This window comes from Marmota flaviventris, chromosome 18 (assembly GCF_047511675.1).
Source record: "Marmota flaviventris isolate mMarFla1 chromosome 18, mMarFla1.hap1, whole genome shotgun sequence".
Taxonomy (NCBI): Eukaryota; Metazoa; Chordata; class Mammalia; order Rodentia; family Sciuridae; genus Marmota; species Marmota flaviventris.
Genome location: NC_092515.1, coordinates 45,604,919 through 45,627,092, shown reverse-complemented (window position 1 = coordinate 45,627,092; position 22,174 = coordinate 45,604,919). Strand labels below are relative to the sequence as shown.

General features: G+C 46.6%; 2 protein-coding genes across 3 annotated transcripts in view; both read right to left on the bottom strand.

The window, feature by feature from the left end:
- The window catches only part of LOC114083347 (cocaine esterase-like), a 126,642-nt gene that overhangs the window by 28,490 nt on the left and 75,978 nt on the right, over window positions 1–22,174 (bottom strand). The gene's annotated exons all lie outside the window — the stretch shown is intronic.
- On the bottom strand, window positions 263–12,373 carry LOC114106807 (cocaine esterase-like). Of its 2 annotated transcripts, none has more exons than XM_071604131.1 (12): window positions 12,298–12,373; window positions 6,058–6,262; window positions 4,668–4,809; window positions 3,831–3,964; window positions 3,492–3,750; window positions 2,964–3,062; window positions 2,514–2,682; window positions 2,353–2,405; window positions 1,975–2,122; window positions 1,453–1,590; window positions 898–970; window positions 263–449 (listed from the first exon to the last, which is right to left on the bottom strand). In XM_071604131.1, exons 1-12 carry the CDS (start codon window positions 12,371–12,373, stop codon window positions 263–265), a joined length of 1,683 nt encoding a protein of 560 aa, XP_071460232.1. The 2 variants fall into 2 exon arrangements, with proteins under 2 accessions (XP_071460232.1, XP_071460231.1); XM_071604130.1 differs by having other exon boundaries at window positions 2,353–2,433; window positions 2,542–2,682.

The window sequence follows — 22,174 nt, the reverse complement described above, 5'->3', positions numbered from 1 at the left end:
CAACTGGGAGGAGGGGTTAGAAGGGGTTGTAGGGAAGGAGAGGGGAGGCAGGGAGGGAGGGACTCAGGTATAATGGGGTGAGGAGGAAGGTGGACATGCATTGGGAATTATGAGTGTGTCTAACAGGAGAGGACCCATGGTGGAGTGTATGGATGAATAGCTATGTGAATGAGTGGGTCAACCCATGTTCTTGGGTGGGCATGTGTGGGCACCACAGGAAGACCCCATCACCTAGCACACCCCTCTCTTCCTGATAAGGAAGCTAGAGCTCTGTGTGCTTGTCCTCATCTCCCTTTAGCTCCTGGATCTTCTGAGGCAGGGTCTTGGTCCAGAACTGCAGTCTGTGTGCCTTCAGGGCCTGGCCCACAGCAGGCTGGATGTCCAGCTGCAGGTACTGTTGGTCCTGGTTGAACAGTGGCCAGTGGGGTAGGCCCTCTCCGTTGGGGTTCCTGTGCACATGCCCTCCCAGCAGGGAAGGGTGAGGGTCAGTCTGAGCTCTGTTGAACTAAAATCTGACCTTCCACCCTATGGACAGGGCATCCAGCCAGGCGGGCAGGGGTGTTGAGAATGGGGAGAGGTGTCCTGATGTAGGAAAGCAATGACCTCTCACTTGTGTCATTCCACATAGGGCAGAGCAACCTGGCCTGTGTTGCCCTTCCCTGTGAGAGGCTGGCTTTCATGGTAGCCCAGCACTATGGCTCACCCTCTGGACCACTGTACCCAAAGAGACCAGTGACCTGTACCCAAAAAGCACCCTCTTTCAGTGTGGGTCATCCTGTTGGGTAGGGGGCTAGGATGTGATGAAGGACACACAATAGCTAATGGGGTCACCTCAGATAAAGGGAGCAGTGGAGGGCCTGTGTCCCCTGGGAGTTTGCAGTGTGCAGGTGTCCTCACCCATTTCGAGCAAAGTTGGCCCAGTACTTCATCATCCTCCTGTTCAGCAGCTTCTCCTCCTCAGTGAGCTCAACTGTGGGAGGAGGAAGGCAAGGGTCCAGGTCCTGGCCAACCCCATCCAGCTGACCACTCCTGTGCCACACTCACCACCCCAGCCCCAGGCTTGTGTCCCTTCCCTATCACAATAGTCCTGGGGCCAGGCCCCCTGCTTGCCCAACCTGCCTTTACTACTCCCAGCCTTTAACTGAATCAACACTGGGCTCATCCTTGGCCTAGCAGTTTCCTTCGTTGGACATTGTGAAGTCATTTAAGAAATAATTATTCCTTTAACCACCGCCCTCTTCTCCTATGGTAGACACCATGGTTGGGTTGGGAACAGTTTGAAGGAGTATAGATTTGAGTGGGAAAGGTCTAATCCTGGAATGACCTGTTGAGTTGTAATATGATAGACACTGAATCCCATGCTCTCTCTTAGCCCCAGTTGCTCATTGTACCATGAGAGTGATTGCCACCATGTACGCAGGAGAATGCTCCTGTGGAATAAGGAGAATTCACCTCTGATACCATTGATGTGGGATCCAAACACAAAGATGATTTCATCACCATGGTCAGCCTTCACATGTGGTGGCTTGATGTTCTTATAGATGCTGGGACGATGCTGGAACTCATAGAAGTAGACAGGAGCATGGGAACCTGGAGGGTGGACAGGATGTGTCACTCTTGGTGGCAAGATTGCTAGGTCCAATGCTGGCTTGAATCTTCACAGTGGCTTGGAAGCCCTGAATGCATCAGAGGCAGTTGGAAGACTCTTTGTTAATTCATATCTTGGACTTCCTGTCTGTGTGGTCATGGGCAAAGTCCTTGATTGCCACTGCCTTAGTCCTCTCCTCTGTAAAATGAGTGTGATATCTATGTCTTATTCTAGCCATAAGTATGTATGGAGATGAGGGCCTTCAGGTGCCTGGCACCAGGGGTTGGATAAAGACATGTGTCAGGACCTGACACCAGACCTCACCTGGGACCCATAGCTCTGAGCTGTCTCCTAGGAAGCCAGGATTCAGCTACAGATTCACTCACTCTGATCATGTGCTACTTGGAGTGCAGGCATCACAAAAAAGAAGTCTGCCATCATCTCCTGGAACTGGAGTTGGAGGGTGTGGGGGTCCTTGTTGTCTCTCATGTACTCCTCCATCAATAGGTCAGCACATTCGGCAGGCAACTTCATCTAGTCCAGGGGATCAGGGAGAGTCATGTTAAGCAGTCTCTGGGGCAGGGAGGTAGCCACTTGATGTTGTGGATGGGGTCTGGGATGTGTCAGGGAACAGGGCAAAGTTGTGAAGCTGTGGGTTGATCCCATTCACAAATGAACATAGATCAATCTTCATTCCTAGACATCATTGAAAAGGAAGATGTCTGGCTGTAGTCTTGCTTGGCACAGATCCCCAGGAGCCTCACCATCTCTGCTGATGTTCTCTGTAGAAAAGCTCGCTTGGTCTCTCTGTCTATTTCTTTGTGGATTTCAGGGGGGCTCACACCCTGTGTGGTGAAGGGATAGTCTAGAGTTGGGAGTGGGAAGACCAGGATCTATGACTTCTAAAGCCGCTCCCACCTGACACTATCGTGGGGTTTTGAGAGGGGACTCACCATGGTAATGACCCAACCATACTCATCATTGTTGACACCAATGATGCTTGGAACAGGTTCAAAATCAGCAGAGGCCAGAAGCTCCTGGGGGTGCCTGGGTAGGAAGGCCCCATCCACCACAGCAGGAATGACACTGAAAGTCTAAGTGGGCATTCAAGATACATGATGACAGGAAGGAAAGTCTCTGTTCTAATGACACTGAGTTACCTCCAACCCATCCCAACTCAACTAATGATGCTCACACCAACATTCAGGGATTCTACACCTGGTGTAGCATATTTTCATCTCAATTTCCCATCCAGGGCTATGAGGATACAAGAAGACCAAGCCTTGGAAATGAGATCCTTGTTCCACAGTAGAAATCACTGTATTTTCCTTCCACCATAACCCCTGTCTCCTCACTAAAGTCCATTCAGCCCTACCTTGGTAATAGCCAGCATTTCCTGTTCACTCTTGCCCCGCAGGCAGCTCACCAGAGCCTCTGACTCTACTTGCCCACAGGCAGACAGGTTGGCTACCAACTGTAAAGGCATGAAAAAAGAGTGGATCATTTCTCAAGGCAGGGAGGGAGGTGTTGCCTAAGGTCTCAGTGGTGTTTGGTTTACCCATAATTCTCAAAGTGTACCCTGTGTCTATTGCTGCAGGTGTGAAATTCTTCCACATTTCCTGAAGCTCATGTGTCAGCCAGAGGAGCCATCACACCTGCTTACATGGGTCTTCTGAGGACAAGGCCCCCAGGTTGCAGCTTTGCAGAACATAGAGTAAAATCAACCACTTGAGGCAGATGTGTGTGGATTCTGACCTTTGAGTTCTTCAGAAACCCTGGGGTGGTAGCCAGTTCTGGAGATACCTGCATGGTTTTTATTCCCATAAAATAGACAGAGTGGCAGAGGCTCTAAAGTTGAAGGGCGAGGCACCAGATTTGGCCTTGGGTAGTAAAGGATACTCACTGTGGAGACATCTTTAGATGAGCTGGTGATAAGGCCAGGCAGCAGGGCCACCCCACTCTGCATGATGGCACCATGGAAGAGTCCTTGGGACATTGGAGACACCACAAGTGAGGACACACTAGTGCCACCTGCAGACTGGCCAAAAATGGTGACCTGATCAGGGTTGCCTCCAAAGTGTGCGATATTCTGCTGGACCCAGCGTAGGGCGGCCACTTGGTCCAGGTAGCCCCAGTTTCCAGTGGCATGCTGGTCTCCAGTGCTGAGAAATGCAAGGATGATGATCGATGGATGGTCCTCTGTCTACTCAGTCCCCATTGACCATCCCTGTCCCAGGCTCACCTGAAGAATCCCAGAACTCCCAGGCGGTACTGGATAGTGACCACCAGTACATTTTCAATGGCTGCCAGAATAGAACCATCACACATGGAAGCTGAGCCCATCACCAAGGCACCACCATGGATCGAGACCATCACCTGCGAAATCAGGAGATATACCATGTGGTGGCCACCCTGCCCAACTGCATCCTGAACACCACTTTGACTTGTGTAGCTACCCACACAGAACGCTAGTAGGACCTCATGACCTAGGGTACTGGTGACAGAGTAAGTTCAATTTGGAAGATCAGGGCTCCCAAACTTTGGGGTCTAACCAGGAAATGGAACGTGGATCTATTCCTCTCAGAACTACTCTGAAAGGAAAAGAAAACTGATGTTTCTGTGATTATCCCACTTGAACATTAATTTAAAGTGTCATCTAATCTCTGGCCCAAAAAATAATCGATGGTCATGGAATTTAATGATCTCAAAGTGCACCCTTTGGGCACCTGAATGGATCTCCTGAGTACAAGCTGGTGAATTGATCAGTGGGTCAGAACATTTGGCCTCTGAGAGCATCCAGGGCTCTTTGACTCCATGCCTAGGTCAGCTTCCTGCCTGCATAAGAGGCCTTCTTGGAGCTAATAGTGAGAAACTTTTCATGGTAATTCACTCCACAGTGGTGGCCAGCTGAACCTGTGTCTTCCAGTGTTGTCAATATTGTTATGTAGTACTTGGGGTCAATCCCAGGCCTTTACAGCATTGAGCTAGCTCTCTACCTTCAACCATGTCCCAAGCCTGCTTCTAATGTTCTCCCTAAAATATTCTCCCACCCTTCACCTGACCATGACTTAACACTCACAGGCAGGTTAGAGCCCTCACGGGCATGTGCAGGCGCGTAGATGCTGAGGTACAGGCAGTCCTCTGACATGGGGATGGGAGGCAAGTTTATAATCCCTAGGTTCAGAGCCTCTATATTCATTGCATCTGCATTTTGCAGACACCTGGTGACAATGGAATACAGTTATTTCAGGGGCTGAGCAGTGGTCAATTGTTGAGGGCTGAAATCATGTCAAGATGGCGCCTGGCAGTTTGCCAGGAGGAGTGGTTTGTGAAGCAATGCCACAGAGCCATTAAGATGGTGGAGATTCCTTATTGGCTGATTGCTGTATCTGGATGATGCTAATTGAGTCAAGCTGTGTGTAATTGGTTAGGTATATATACCCCTGCTGCCCTGCAATAAAGCAGTTCCGGTTTGAACCTTCAAGTTGCTTGTCACCTCCCGGTTATTTGCCCAGCTGGACTGCAGCAGTCAATTCAGACCTCAGGTCCTGACTCGATCCCAGACAACCTCCCTCCTTGCTTAAACTGATGCCTTGCCTCACATGATCCTTCTTTCAAGACATTTCCTACTGGTTTCCAGGTCACAGGCTCTGGGTAAGCAGGGATGACCCCAGACCTCCAGGGAGACCTCAAAATGTTGAGTACTTGCGTCCAACTCTTTCTGCGGCTGGGCAATCCTAGCTCTAGGGCCCTGTCTGGGAAACACTGGCTGCCTGTGTTGACATTCACCACTTATCCCTGTCCCAATTCAGGCCTGGAACAGCATACATGTCCCCACACTGCTGGTGCCTGAGTGGATGGAGGTTAGTTTTTCACAGAAGGGTAATGGGGCATCCCACAGCCCAACTTGAGGCTCTCAGAAAACCTCACCCCTCCACTGAGTCTCGAGCTATAAGCACACGCCCCTTTCCCTTGGCCCTGTGGGTAGGGTCCGCAAGGAGCCACCACTGTTGCCCTCCTCAGGGATCTGCAGCATCAACTGCTGGAGTCAAGGTCTTTTATAGGTTCAGAGAGCCAAGCCGACCCTCTCCCAGACACATCTCCCTTGGTTGGAGAGAACACCTGGAGTAAGCCAAATCCAGGGACATGTGTTTCTGCCCTTGTGTTCAGCACCTTGAGCTAATGCCTGTTGGGTTCCAATCGCTGAGGCAGGGGCCTGGCAAAGTTACTCCTGCATTGGAAAAATGAATGTGGGAATTGCCCCAATGCAGAGATATATATTTCTATATATTTGTTTACTTAGGGCCTGGGTTTCAAAGATGGTGCATTAGGTTGCTAAAAACACATTACCACTGACTTACAGCCCCAGGCCTTGCAGTGCAGTTTAGATGAAGAAGCCACTGCAGCCTGGCTCAGGGATTGTAGTACCCATCCTCATCCCAGCCCTGAGGTTTCCCAGGAGAACTTACATGGCAGGGTGGGAGGTCCCATCCCTCACACCACTCCAAGGTTCAGGGGGCTCAGGGGCTGCAAAGCGCAGTGGTCCTAGAGGTGGCTTGGCAAAGGGAATTCCCAGAAAGGTGTGGACCCCAGCATCGGTGCCCTTCACATGGATGAGACTGCCCCGCACCTGCCCGGTGTGAGTCGTCCGGATGGGGCTGACTGAGTCCTGGCCTGTGGGCAGAGAGATGCACTTCAGGCTCAGGTCTCATCAATCAGCTGCTGACCTGCAGCACTGTGGCCTGGTTGGCCCTCCTCAGCTCAGCCTTGTGGAGGGACCCTGATCTGTCAACATTCACTTCAGAATCTATCTGCCCATCCCTGTCCCTATCCCCACCACCACTATCACTCGATCGGGTCACAGCCTATCCCTCCAGGCTCACCAGGCCCCTGTGACTTGCCACCATCCTTGAGTCATATTGGCAAGGTTTCAGCCTTTGAGGACTATAGGCATGGAATGACTGCATTGTGCATTGAAAGAAGGATGTGATCCTTGTAGGGCAGGGGCAGAATGGTATGGTTTGGGTATGGTTTGCCCCCCGCAAAGGATCCTATCATAGGTGACAGGTCCCCAGTGAGGTGGTACCTTTCATAAGTAGGCCCTAGTGATTAGCTCAGGACTGCCCTGTGAAGGGATTAATATTAGTCTTTCAGAGTGGATTAGCTCTCACAGGAGTGGGTTAATTCATTTCAGGTGAGTGAGTTTTTCTACAAGAGCAAGTCTGGGGCTGGGGTTGTGGCTCAGTGGTAGAGTGCTTGCCTAGTGTTTATGAGGCACTGGGTTTGATTCTCAGCACCACATATAAGCAAACAAACAAATAAAAGTCCATCAATAACTAATAAATTTTTTTTTAAAAGCAAGTCTTCCTCTACAATGTCTATTTAGGCTTCCTCTTTCACCATGTGATCTCTTTCCGACAAAGTCCTATGATTTCAAGCCATTACCATGTTGTTACATAGCTGAACATCATTAACCAAGACCGAACCAGAGAGGGTCACCTGAGAAGGGCTAAATAAATCTATTTCCTTTATACATCATCCAGTGTTGGGTCAGTTATTCTGTTTTAGCACCCCAAATTGAACTAAGATATGTTCCAAGTCAAAAGGCACACGCATGTCTGTTATCCCAGCGACTCAGGAGGCTGAGGCCAACCACAGAAAATTAGCAAAGTCCTAAGCAACTTAGTGAGATGCTGTATCAAAATACAATGAAAAGGGCTGGGGGACATGGCTCAGTAGTAAAGCAACCCTGGGTTTCATTCAGTACCAAAAAGGGGGCATGGGTGGTACGCACCTCTTCCCAGTAACAGGCTGCCTACACAGAATTCCTTACTGGGTGAAATTTCTTTTCATGTCATGTACACAGACAGCAGTCCCAGATTCCTCAGGTTGGTGTTGTGACAGCAATGGACAAAGTCTTCTAAAATGTCCCTGATCAGAGACTTGTTGAGTCAGCAGCACATCATCCTTTCCACTCGATGTTGGAGGAAGCTGCACCATGTAAGAGTGTGAGGTGACTCAAGTGTTAGGAAGGGGAAAGCATGGTGCCCCAGAGGGTGAGCTCTGGTCATGTAGATGGAAACCAGGCATGAGAAAAAAAATCTCTCTCTCTCTCTCTCTCTCTCTCTCACACACACACACACACACACACACACACCCAAAGTCCTGGGCATTGTGTGTAAGACCCTGAGGCCTTGATGGTTCCTGTGAAGGAGCCAGGACTGGTGGGGGACAGAAGAGGGTGGAACCCAAATCTGTGCTCTCCTGTGACTTGTTATTGAATATTTCTGATGGGTGAAGCCAAGACAATATTTATAATGGCAGCCAACAGTGAGATTGGGCAGTTCTCCTTGTCTAGAAAGTCCTAGTGACTTTTGAGAGGAACCTGGTCAACAGCAGGGAAGTGGGAAATACCCTCTGTGGGTGTGCCATGAGGGAGAGGTGAGTGTGGACTCCTCCTGGGCAGAGTGGGGAGGATTAGCAGGAGATAAGGGGGACCACACATTAGAAGCCTATTAGGGAGAGGATCAAGGGCCAAGGACAGCCCAGGCATCCTGCCAACCTTGCCTAACTTCTGATTAGGGCCTGGATGCTGCCAGTAGGCTCAGAGTCCTTTCACTTTTGCCCTAATGCCATGCCATACCCTTTTTTAGTTCAGGTGCATAAAGTGACAGGAATCCAGTGACTTCCTAGATCCCTTTGAGGACACAGTGCCTGGGGCTTTCTGTATTTCTCCCAAACACAAGTAACCTTGCCTGGAGCCCCTTTGAGAGGGCCAGGTCACCCCTCTGGCCATAGGCATGACCTAGAGCCAAATGGCAGCAGGAAGGTGTTCCTAAGTGGCTGTTTTTCCCATTGGCAGCTGGAGCTCCAGCACAGCCAGCACTCAGTGTCCTGAATGCCCGTCCAGAGACAGGGAAGTTGGCCCTGCTCTTTGGGGTTCCTCAGTCTCCCCTCATCCCCTGCCTTCTCCTTGGTGTTGGTGACATCAGGAATTCTGCTCCTGTGTGCATTTTAGGGGAATCAACCTGGGCATTTGGAGGAGCCTGGGGTGGCTGCACATTCCCGTCTGTCCTCTATCATTTCCACCAGCCTCCTCCTCCCTGGCACCTCCCTCCTGCAACCTCAGTCTCTTCCTCTGCACCCTTTGGCTGATGGGACTCCAGACTGGCTTCTGCCAAACCCAAACTGGAGCCTCATCTGGCTGTGGAGGAGGAGCAGCAGGACCCCACAGGACATGGTGCCCAGCTATGCATGAAGTCTGTGCAGCCACATGGTCAGTTCCCAGGGCTGTTTCTGTGCTGTTAGGGTTGCTGTGCTTCAGAGGTCAGCACAGAGAAGTACCTGGGCCCAGATGGAGTTTGGACCCTACAGGGAGGAGGCAGAGTAATGAGTGGTGTCCTGCAAAATGGGCACTGTGGGAGAGCCACTCTGAACCCACAGAGACTGTAGAGCCAGTAGGTACCTGGCAGGACAGGGCCCCTCTGATCTGCTCTGAGATCTCAGGAACCCACTCGTCACTCCTGGAGTTACTAATTTACTGTCCTAGCAGCCACGGACTATTTTATTCTACTTTTTTTTTTTTTTTGCTGCTGTGTTCAAAAGACTAGACAAGAACAACATAAAAGAGGAAAAGTTCATTTTGGGCTTATGGTTTTAGAGTTCTCAGTCCATAGAGAGCTGGGTCCATTGCTTAGGTCTCAAGGAAAAGCTGAATATCATGGTGGAAGGGTGTAGTGGAGGAGAGCTGCACAAGACATCATACCAGGAAGCAGAGAGAGAGCGAGCTCCACTCAACAAAGACAAAATACATACCCCAGAGTCACGCCCCATACTCCCAGGAGGTGGAGTGACCCACCTCCTCCAGCTCCACCCTCCATGGCTACAGTTACCATCCAGTGAACCCTCATCAGGGGATTAATCAATGATTGGGTTAAGGCTCTCATAACCCAATCATGTCACCTCTAAACTTTCTGGTATTGTCTCACACATGAGCTTTGGGGGACACCTCCTCTCTAAACCATAACACTGGCCCATGAGGGTGTTGGGGTGGAGAAGAGGGAGCAGTGGGCTGTAATGGAGGAGCCAGGAGGGCTTCTCTGAGGGGACACAAAATGAAGATCCCCACAGGTAAGAATGATGACCTTGGGGGATGACGGGGACTGCCTGAGCAAACTGGGCAGTGTGACTGTGCCCATGGTACTGGGAAGTCCTTCTTCCTCTCAGCATTCATAGTTTCCTGAGTTCCCTCCAAGGTCCTTGTAGTCCTGGTCTGAGGGTCTGTGTAAACCTGTCCCTATTCTGTCCTGGCTGCTCTGTTGAAAATACACTGGTGACTGCAAATGTGACACTTCTTAAGAACCCACCCCCCTCCACTGTCCCTCCTCCTACCCTGTGGCTTCCCCTGAGGACAGCTCCCTCTGAGGTTGAGTTTACTGTTATTTATGCACCTGACAAACATTCTGAGGTCTTTCTGGTTCTAGCACTGTGGACCTGGAAGGGCTCTCTTGGGTGTCTGGTGCTGCTGGGGAGACAGGCCCATAACCTATCTCCCAAAACTTCTAGAATCCTGCAAGTACATAGCGAATATAGCAGGAGACACGAGTGCCTGTTCTGCCTGTGGGGCTCCACCTCAGATGACCTTCAGTACCTTCTCCTAACAGGCCTTGGCTTCTTAATGCTAGCCTGGGTTCATTCCTATACACCAGGATAGCAAGTGTCCTTTATTGGTGTCTTTCTAGGAGTGCTAATGTTCCTAGGTGGCTGTGTCCTGGGCTTCTCCTTGACTTCTACCTAAAGAGCAAGGTCTGTTGTTAATTCAAACTTTTCCGTCCACTGCACTGTGGTCCAAGCCACTGTCCCAGCTCCTGTCCAGGCAGATGCTCTCTCTGTATTCTCCTGACCTAGTTCATAGCTGGGGTTGTGTAGGCTGAGATATTCTAGCTCCTCCCGGTTCATAGTCATAGTATAAGCTCCTTTATGTCAACTGAAAAACACAGTGCTCCTTCTTAACCTGGAAGTTGCTGTCTACCTCTTGGCGAAGGTCTCCAAACTAACAGTAAACTATGGAATGAAGAACAGTCTTCAGAGCATTAGGGCATGTGCGGGGTGAGGTGGGGTGAAAAACTTACGTATATGTAATGATCTAGAGAAAGTCTGAGAGAAGAGAAGAGGAGAGAGAGAGAGAGAGAGAGAGAGAGAGAGAGAGAGAGAGAGAGAGAGAGAGAGAGAGAGAGAGAGAAACAGAGAAGATTGAAGCAAAAGCTAAAAATCCAGGAAAATATCTGCAATGATAAATCGCTGCTACAGGCCCATCTCATCTCAACAGGTTTAAGACCCCCTAAAAGCAAGTGTTGGTGAGAATATGGAGCATTTGTCACACTAAGATTTGGTTGATGAGATAAAAAATGATATTGTGATTTTGGGAGATAGCTAGACATTGTCCTTAAAAGTTCAAACCAGAGCTGGGAGCAGTGGCACATGCTTATAATCTCAGCAACTTGCGGGGCAGACACAAGAGGATTCTGAGTTCAAGGTGAGCTTTAGAAACTTAGTTAGTCCCTCAGCATCTTAGGGAGACCCAGTCTCAAAATAAAAAATAAATAAATAGAAAATGGATTTGGGCTGTAATCAGTAGTGAAGCACCCCTGAGTTAAATCCCCAGTACCCTCTCCACCAAAAAATAAAAAGGAAGAAAGAAAGATAGAAAAAAACCCAAGTTTCACTCAATCTCAGTGTTTACCCAGAGGATTCTAATCTCAGGGCTTTTCCCAAAAACAAAACAAACAAGCAAACAAACAAACAAAAATGCAGAGCACATGTCCACAAAGTGATTTCTGAAAATGTCCACCACAAGTTTTATGTATAATAGCCTAAGCCAGGTGTGATGGTATACTAATTGCAATTCAGGTACTCAGGGGGTGAAAAGACGAGGATTGGAAGTTGGAGGACAGCCTGGCCAAGTTAATGACACCCAACTCAAACTAAAATAAACAGGGATGGATATGTAGATCAGTTTTAGAGTGCCCATGAGTTAAGTCTCCACTAATAAGTGGGGAAAAAAGGAGGAGGAGGAGGAGGAGGAGGAGGAGGAGGAGGAGGAGGAGGAGGAGGAGGAGGAGAAAGAGGAGGACAAATGGAAGTCATTCAGATGTGCATCAACTGGTAACTGGATAAAGTGTGGCAGATGTGTACATGCAAGGCCACTCCCCAAAAGAAAAAGAAATTGCAAGTTCAAAGCCAGCCTTAGCAATTTAGCAAAGCAAAAAGCAACTCAGAGCCAGTTACCTTTCCTGTGGAACCTAAAGAAGGTGCCAGCACTTCTCTGTCCAAGGAGTCAAAACACTCAGAGCCAAATGTAACCATCAAGCTCTTATATTGCTGTTGTTATTATCCAAGGGTGAGTAGTAGCTACAGCCACAGCCACACACAGGAGGAGAAGGTCCTCTATCCCTGTTCCTTTGCAAGGAGACTTCTGATTTGCCCATACTGTGCTCTTCAGAATCCCCTCACACTAGCTCACTCCTCCATGGGGGAGTCCTCAGGCAGCTCTGACCCTCTCTGGCTCACCCTCCTGCCCCTTATCCCCTTCATCTGTCTCCTCCACCAACTCCCCCGCCCTGGTGCCTTCTCCCTAGGCTCAGGCTCTGTCTCTGTGCACTTTGGCAGATCCAACCTGGTCTCTACCACCCTCCCTATGGCAGCCTCACCCTGGCCCTGGATGAGGAGCATCAGGAGCCCATAGGCCACGAGGATGAGCCAGGCAGGAAGTCCATGCAGGCACATGGTCGGCTCCCAGGGCTGCTTCTGTATTCTCTGGGCTTCACCTGGAAATGCAGAGCAGCATTCTGCCAGGTGGAGTTTGGACCTGACAGTGAGGAGGCGGGGAAATGGGTGGTGCCCTGCAAGGGGTGTGCTGCAGGAGAGTCACTCTGAACTCTCAGAGGTCATGGAGCCAGTGTGCAGCGGGCAGGGCCCTACCCCTCTTCTTCCCTTGGGCACCTCCCAAGGTGCCGCACAGCCTCTGCAGCCACTCTGAGATCCCAGGACCCCTCTCCTCACACCTGGAGTCACTAATTCCCTGTCCTTGCTGTTACAGGCCCATGAGGGTGTTGGGGAGGAGAGAAGGGAGCAGAGAACTGGATGTAACTGGAGGAACCTGGGGGGCTTCTCTGGGGGGGGGGGCAGAATGAAGATTTCCACAGATGGAGAAATACAGATGACCTTGCTGGAGTGAGGGGAACTGCTTGCACAGTGGCAGGGAGGTGTGACTGTGACCTTCCTAGCTGACTGGGTGCCCTTCAATAGTTCCTAATTTCTTATAGACCATGTTCTGAGAGCCTCTGAGGGCCCCTCCCTTATCAGTCTGATTCTTCTTTGTGAAGGCATTTCTGTAGATACCTCTTAAATATGACGTAGGTCCAGTTTACAGTCACTTATCCACTAGAAAGATGTGAAATGAGTGTCTGCCGGTCCAGGGAACTCCCAGGGATTAGGTGTCTCTAGAAGGTTCTGAAACATCCTGAGCCCTGCATGGGTGAATGGAAGCCAGTGTGGGTTAGGAGGACCTGCTCAACCTGACATCCCTGATGAAGGTGTGTGGAGCTCAACTTCAGGCAGCCTAGAGGTTCCCCTCAAACCGTCCTTTGCTAGCTTCCCCCTAGCCCCCATAGGCTCTCACAGCCCAGTGTTGTGTCCTTCTCAACCACTTTGGGGAGCAATCAGCTTTATCCATATATGAGTAGCTAGCATGCTGAGAGCACTACTTCTCCTTGACCTCCACCCAATCAGCAAGGCTGTTGTGGATTCAGTTCTCCTTCCAGGGCACTGTGCCATTGCCCTAGCTCCTGCCTGGGCAGCTGCTTACTCTGCCTTGAGTTTCCTGATCTAATTCATAGATGGGCTTGGACCTCCTCCCAGCTCAGTCCTATTATAAACTGCTTTTTGTCGACTGGACAACATAGTGCTTCTTCCTGATCTGGAGTCTGCTAGGGTGGAGGTCCCCATGGGCTCTGCCATTTATGGCACCATCTTACAGAGGCCTTGGCTTTGACAATGACCAAGATAATAGTAATAATGTGAAATGTAGAAGAGTCTCAGCAGCCTATCTGTGTATGTGTTTGTATGTATTATACCTTATACATATATAAAGATGAGAGAGAGAGAGAGAGAGAGAGAGAGAGAGAGAGAGAGAGAGAGATATTGAATGAAAGATGGAGGCAGAGTCTAAAAGTCAAAACAACATCTGCAATGAGATCCCCCAACATGTCCTTTAAATATAATTTAATCTAAGATCCATAAGACCAGTGTTGAAGAGGATATGGAGCAACTGATACCCTCATAAATAGCTAGTAGGGATGCAGATGAACAGAGTCATTTTGGAGAAGAGTTTGGTATTTCCCTTAAAAGTTCCACACACACTTGCTATGTGACTGAGCAATTCTACTCTCAGGTCTTTCCTCAACAGAAATAACAGCATGGGTCCATATAAATAATTTCTGAAAATGTCTCTAAGAGCTTCATTAGAATTGGTCAAATAATGGAAGACACTCAGATGTATATCAACTGGTCAATGAATAAAGTGTGGTGTGTGCCTACCAGGAATGCCACTCCCCAGGAAAAGGAATCTGAGATCTGCTTGCATCTCAAAAGTAGTATGTGAAGTGACAGAGCCATTCCTAAAAGTGTCCATTTGCATTATATTTGGAGCAAGGCAAGTAGAGGAACCCAAGCAATTAGGTGACTGCCTTAGAGCAGGATTCAGGGCAAGGAAGGACTACAAAGGGGCATGAGGAAGTTTAGGAAGTGAAAGAAACTGGTAAAACTTGTGGTGGTGGTGTTTGCTTATTTTACATGTTACCTCAGAGTGAGTAAATTGTACACTCAAGGGATTAATCCTTCAGGGTAGAGTAAGGAATTCCAATGCCTAACCGAATCATAAGATCTCACTGTCCATGATCCTATCTAACTGTCTCCTACCCTAGGAAGGCAGGGGAGTCTAGGAGCAGCATTAGGGAACAGCAGTTTTACCAGGCTCCTTCCAACCTAAGTCAGGCCTTACACTGAAATGTAAATGGAAGAAGCTGCAGTAGGAGAATGATCTGAGGCCCTAGGAAGAAAAAAAAGTAAGAAGTGTCTTTTACCTGAACTCATACTATACTATGGCACTTTATTAATACTATGGTACTTTATTAATTACAAGCCGGTCATTTTTTCTAGGACTCTGTTTTTTTTTCTCTTAAATTCCATATTTTTTGAGTTCATGTTTTGATCCTACACACACAGGTTAATGTTTCTCTGCTCAGTCCTATTTTTATTCAACTTTTCAAACATCTGTAACATTGCAATGAAGATTTGCCTACAAAAAGCTACAAGGCCTTTGTTATTGTGTTATGTGTGCACGTTTGTGTTATGTGTTGTATGTGTATATGTGTGTATATCTATATATCATGTACATGATATCCAAATTGGCATATATATAATGAGTGCTCATAAATTAATAGAAATGGATCCTTTAATTCACTTGAGTTAAGAAGGTTCAATCTACATTGATAAATAGATAAAAATAAAGATGTTTTTAGAATTATTTACCTCACACGTCTCTCCAGGTGGTCAAAGAACTCATAAAATATTGATGTCCATAAAATATCTAATATCCATTGTTTCTAGGACTTTTCTTCAACAAGGGAGAAATGGCTAATACTGTTCAATATGCTTGTCTGATATCTTGGTAAAATAAGTAAGTTAGATTTGACATGGGATTACTAATAAATGTGTTTATTAGACATCTGATTTATTTACAAGGTTAAAATGTTAACTATTAAATATAACATAAAGTACTCTTAAGTCCTTAAATTTCATTATGTCACCTTATTGTTGTTTTCATAAACTGATAAATTAAAAAAAGGGTTTAAAATTGCTTTGTTACCTCTGAAAACAAGGTTATTAAAAATTTAAAGTCCCAACAGATATAATTCTATATACTTGAACATTGTATTTTCATGAAATGGTAAACAAATGTGATTCTCTATTCAAAGAGGTCCAAAAATTTTAACTGTGTTTCAATTAAAGTACTTTAAATAACAAAGTATTTCTTCTCATTAAAATGGAATAATTTGTCTAAATTCAGAAATTTAGAAGGGTTGTTTCAAAAAGTGAATATAACAGGGGTTAACAGATGGGAAAGAGAAATTGGAAGGTTCTAGGCATGGAACCATATTTAATAGAAGGAAAAGAAAATGTTTCTGGATAAGAAAGTCTTTATGTGATGAAGTAAATAAGAGGGTTTAAATAAGAGAGAGAGAGAGAGAGAGAGAGAGAGAGAGAGAGAGGAGAGAGAGAGAGAATATCAGTCAAAGCTAATGAAGGTTTTTTTCCTAAGGCCAAATATTAATGTACTGATATAAACCAAAGTTTAATCTATGTGTTAAAATGACAAGGATTTCTTAAAACATTAATTTACCTATAACATTGTGTTTATCATGGTTTACTCTTTAGAACAAATAATCTTGAAGGAATTTAGGTTAATACAACTGTTAAACAACAACTGTTACAAAGTCGAAGTTTTCTTTAAAAGCTAAACTTGGTTCATATAAAAACATCAATGGAATTATGATGCTATTCCTTTTCTTTGTATATGAAATGTGTTCATATCTTCCAGGTATGCAAGTTTTTAAGGTAGAAGGTTTAAAAGAATATTATATCAAGCTGGTGTTCACCAAACTAAATTTTTATGGTAATTTTAGAATTATAAGGATAACAAATTTTATTGGGGATTTACTTATATCATTTAATGTTCTACAACTGATCCTGTTATCAATAAGATATATAAGTTTTATGTTACTTTTTACAGTGGGATACAATTTAAATATATTTTTAAATTAATGAGAGACTAATCTATTTAAAGGTTAATATTGTAAAACACAAAAGCATTTTGCTACTTTTCCATGAAAAAGTTAAAATCTCTTAGCCTTTTTTTAAATCCATGTTTTAATTGTAATGCTATACTGTGTTAGCTAACATTCATATGTGTTAGGTCTGATACCTCTCTCAGACTTACGATCTTACCTGGCATGACTTCTATGTCATTGTCTCCTCTACCTTTACGCCAGATGAGTGAGCCCGCATCCAGCAGGCTGCACAAGATCATGCTGATCAAATTCATCTAACAGATATGACTGTCTCCACAGGTAAAGCAGCTGCTGCCCTAACTGAAACCAACTGGTACTATCAAGATGGCCAACAAGGTCGCACTCACTGCACTCCCATGGTCCAATATCTTATAGCAGGCATGCAGGTGGTTTCTAATAAGGTGGATAACTTTGAAAAGTTGAGAGAAATCGCCCAGGATCCAGATGACAATCCAGCCTTATTTCTCAACCACCTTACAGAGGCCCTCACCAAATATACTAAGCTGGATCCTGAGTCTCCCTCCGGGGCTACAGTGTTAGCAACCCATTTCGTTACTCAATCAGCCCATGATACTAGAAAAGAGCTCAAAGGAGCTGAGGAGGGCCCTCAGACTTCTATCTGAGATCTGGTGAAAATGGCCTCTGAAATCTGTAATGCCCAGGAAGAGTTGGCTGAAGTAGCCAGGCAGGCTCAAATGCAGAAAAGGTAACAATCCAAACCCAGACCTTGGTGGTGGCCCTGAGGCCTATGGCTCCAGTGAGAGCTTCACAGGGGAACCAGGATTCCTCTCCACCAGAGCCTTGCTTCAAATGTGGATGCAATGATCCCTGGGCTTGCCAATGCCCAAACCCACGGCGCCCTACTCCAGACCTGCCCCCCCCCCCCCCAGTAAGCAGACAGGACACTGGAAAAGCAACTGCCCCATGGCTGGCACTTCTTTGGCGACTCCAGGCATGGGTATGACCAGCCAGGCTGCCCCTTTTCTTGAACTATTGGTGTTTGTAGAAGACTGAAGAAACCCAGACTCGAGGACCCCCATCACCCTCCCTGAGCCCAGGGTAACACTGCAGATAGTGGTTAAGTCCATAAACTTCATTGTGGACACAGGACTACCTATTCTGTCTTGCCTGCCCACACTGGGTCTCTGTTTCCTTCCCAGGTCTCGGTTATGGGGATTGACGACATACCCTAATTCCCAAATAGAACTGCTAAGCTGACCTGTGCCCTGGAGGGACACCCTTTCACACACTCTTCTCTGGTCACTCCAGCCTGTCCAGGTTCTCTCCTAGACAGAGATGTTCTCCAACTTCTAGGAGCCACCCTCCAACTACACTCCTAGAGTACTACCACCCATCTTCTTCTGCCTTTAATCCTTACTCTAATAACCCAACATTACCTACTGTGCCATTTCCCACTGACCTAGTGGATCCCCAGGTCTGGGTCACCTCCATGCCAGTCATAGCCTCCCACCACAAGCCAGTCCTTATCTAGCTGAAACCCCAAACTAAATTTCCTTTATGTCCCCAAATTCCCATCTCCAAAACCCACATGAAACCCATTATAGACTGGTGACTTGCCCAGGGACTCCTCATCCCTTTTGACTCCCCCTGCAACACTCCCATATTGCCAGTAAGCAGATCCTCAGGAGCCTATCACTTAGTCCAGGACCTCTGCCTGGACTAATTAATGAGGCATTTATTCCCATTCACCTGGTGGTTCCCAACCCTCACACTCTTCTTTCGCATATTCCCTCTTTGACCACTCACTATATTGTCCTGGATCTTAAAGATGCCTTCTTTACAGTGCCTCTCCATCTTTACTCTTATTACCTCTTTGACTTCATATGGGAAAACCCAACATCCTTTAGGTCTCAATAGCTGACATGGACAATCCTACCTCAAGGCTTCAGGGACAGTCCTCACTTCTTTGTGAAAGGCTTGGCACAGGATCTAACTGCTTGTGACTTGGGGAATAGCACTCTCTTATGGTTGGATAGAAGCCTTCCCTACCTCCAGGGAAACTGCTGACACCATCTCCTCCATCCTCATTGAGCAGATCAATCCCAGGTTCAGACTTCCCGCCTCCATCCAGTCAGACAACAGTCCAGCCTTCACTTCTCAGGTGGTTCAACTAGTCTCCAAAGGCCTCAACATCACTTGGAGGCTCCACATCTTTTATGGACCCCAATCCTTGGGTAAGGTTGAGAGGGCTAAAGGGATTCTCAAAGATCATCTCACTAAACTTGCTATTGAACTCAGGCTGTTTTGGCCCAATCTCCTGCCATTGGCCCTCACCCAAATTCGGGTAGCCCTAGAGCCCCCTCAGGTCTGAGCCCCTTTGAGCTACACTGTGGGTGCCCTTTCTTAATCAACCAAAGCTTTCCACTTATTCCTTCTCCCCTTGTGTCCTTCCTGCCCTGTTTCATACTTCTACACAAACTCCTAAGGGAACACACAGACTGTTGCCTTCCTGGGCCATCCATTGCCTCAATCCCAATACAGCCACAAACTGAATCAAACCCTCTTCTACAGGATGACACACAGTCTTACTTTGGTAACTGCATCCTCAATAGTTGGAACTTCGCTGGACGGAACCCCATACAGTCGTACTTACTACCCCAGTGGTTGCCAAGGTTTTTAGTCACTCCCCCTGGTACCACGTCTCCTGCCTTAAAAAAAGTGCCTGTTCCAATTGTTCACTCCTGGACTTCCAGCATGCTGGGGCCCACCAAACTCAAGATTTCTTGCCAACCCTCTTTTTCTTTTAGTAATCGTTACTCCTCTCAAGCTTCTATAACCCAACCCAAAGATGGTTCTTCTACATCCAAGAGACATGGCACCAGGATGGCACCACCTGATCTCAGTTTATGGGTCAAGGTGATTATCCTTCCATTGGCTGTAATAGGGCAGTCACCCTTAACATTACTGAATATAACTGAGCCCCCTTGTCCCACCTATGTGCAGCAATGCTATGCTTTATATCAGACCAAACTGAAGAATCTGGTAAGTGTTGACCTAACACATATGGCGGGTGTCTTTATAATTCATGCAAGAAACATTTCCTAGATCAGCCTTGCTATGAGAAACAAGCATACACCAAATTAACTCTTTGGGAACCATGGGACCCAAATTGGGCTTCTAGTGTTGATAGTAAATTTTATTCTTGGGGTTTTCCAAACACCCCTCAGCCTCTATCAGAATATGCAGAACTTATATACAAGTGTTTCTTCAAATTCACAAAAACATCCAGGAGCAAGGGAAGGAACTCCAGCACCAGCTGGATCAGTTGCCCATCCTAAAGCTGACCCTTTCTCAGGGATGGCCCTAATATGTCAGGGCCTTCAGCTTCTCAATTTATCCAAAGTTAATAACATTTCAGACTGTTTCCTCTGCACAGGTTTGCATCGTATTCCATTAATTGTGATCCCCATTCATCTTCCTCTCAATACCTCAACCATACCCCAAGGGCCCCCTCTTCAGCCTTTGAGGAAGTCCCTCTTTTTCATAACTCATCAGGGAATTTCCCCAACTGCTACACTGCCTCTGGTTCAGCACCCTGTGACCAGATCATTCGAATCTCTTTTTCAATATTTGCTCTGATGGGATTCTTTTTCTGGTGCAATGATACCCTAACAAAAAAATCTAATCTTCAACATGCCATTTGCTTTTTAATGTTCTTTCCATCTTGGTCCCTCAATTAACTCTGTACAGTGAGGCTGAATTAATAAGACTTGTTACTATCTCCCTTTCCAGGACAAGACGGGCTGTCTTTCTAACAGTAATTGTTGGACTCTCTCTGGCCTCCTCACTCACTGCCTCCAGACTGGGGGCAGGAGGACTTCATTATGCAGTAACCACTACTCAGAAGCTTGAACAACAACTTTGGGAGGTAGTAGAGGTATCGTTCGCCTCACTTGCTTCCCTACAAAGGCAAATCACATCTATTGCTCAAGTTTCATTACAGAATCTTTGAGCCCTAGATCTCCTGATGGCAGACAAAGGAGAAACCTGTCTATTCCTCAAAGCAGAATGCTTATATGATATTAGTGAAACTGGATTGATCAAAAAGAATGTCGACACCCTCCTTTCGTTTGGGTGAAAGGCTTAGCAGCAACAATCAAACGACCCTTGTCTAGGCTGGCTAAACTCAACCCTCATTATGTGGATGACTCCTATTCTCACTCCTATATTAGTAATAGGACTTCTATTAATGATTGCTCCCTTCCTCCTCAGGTTTGCCCCAAAGCACATGGGTGAAATTGCCAGAGTGACCTACAACCTGATGCCCCTATACCGCTATAGTAGCCTCTTTACTGAACCAACACCTGAACCACCCCCTTCCCCCCAGTGACCCTAATCAGCAGTAAGTAGCTAGTTGGACGTTGACGCCCTATATTATCAAAAAGGCTAGGATGTTAGGTCAGTTTGAGGTGATTAAGCAACCCTCATGCACCAAAGAACCACCAATCAGGCACTGACAGAACCACCTGTCAATAAGCAGGGTTTCCAGACCAATCCTGGATCTTTGCAAGCTCCCTCAGCCAACCCCAGCAGGACAAGAGATTCTAAAAAAACCCCTTTTCTGTCCCAAGTCCTCTCTTCCTGCCCTAAGCCCAATAAAAATTTCAGTCTGGTCCAGCCCCGCTCACTTCTCCTTGGACCTGTGCAGTTGATCTGAGGGTCTTGCCCAGGAGCAAAATCTCAAAAAAATCCTCCTTCAGCAGCCTTTTAAATTTACCTCCTATTGGTCGCTGCTGTCTGACCTTACAAAATGGACTTTAAAAAGAGACAATATATGCTGACTTTGTAAAATGATATTTAAGAAAGAGGCAGAGATCAGCTTAAGAGCTAGAACACTTCACCTAAGATATACACATCTGTTAGCCCCCAAGAACTTATAAGACTGCAGGCTGAAAAAGAGAGATGATTAGCAAGAATACCCAATAAAAATCTAGAGAAACTTCCAAAGCCCGAAGTTTTTAGTTTTAAGGCCTACAGATATTCCTAATCTAATCATGTAGGCTTGAAATTCACTAGTATGATTATCCAGCCCTAAGGAACAAAAATAGATATTTTACAGAATCAGATGACATTAAATAGCTTAACTACATCTTGAGAGGATGGACATCTGTAATATTAAAGTTAAATGTTGGGTTGGGGCTGGGGCTCAGTGGTAGAGAGCTTGCCTAGCATGTGCGATGATCTGAGTTCGATTCTCAGCATCACATAAAAAATATATATATGAATAAAATAAAGGTATTGTGCATAATTACAACTAAAAAAGTTTTTTTAAAAATTTAAATGTTGTGTTTACATTTCTGATAACTCTGGTTATGTTAAAGATTTATATTCCCAAATAAAAGCCTTTTCCTCTCCAACCTTGTTATGGGGACAACTTCTCAGCCCTCACACTTCCTGGAGAGAGATTTTTGGCTTCTCTCATTTAATATCAGGTCTTCTAGGCCCAAAGAGCTCCTTGGTAAGTCTATACTCATATGAGCCCTTGACACAAATGGGCTATTCCATTTGTTTCCCTACAAGCCAGCCTGGGGTTAGAGCAGGCCTAGCCACAGGAAGGGCAGGAATAACCACATCCATTTCCCACTTTCATCAGCTCTCCAATCAGCTGATATGGGATATTCAAAAGGTAGCTGAGTCTATAGTAACTCTTCAGAAT

Excerpts from the sequence above, each read along its gene's own strand:
- LOC114106807 (XM_071604131.1), bottom strand. The coding sequence starts at position 12,373 with ATGTGCCTGCATGGACTTCCTGCCTGGCTCATCCTCGTGGCCTATGGG. Across the intron at positions 4,810-6,057 it reads GGGACCTCCCACCCTGCCAT|GTGTCTGCAAAATGCAGATG; the intron begins GTAAGTTCTCCT and ends CATTGTCACCAG. Across the intron at positions 3,063-3,491 it reads CATCTAAAGATGTCTCCACA|TTGGTAGCCAACCTGTCTGC; the intron begins GTGAGTATCCTT and ends ATGCCTTTACAG.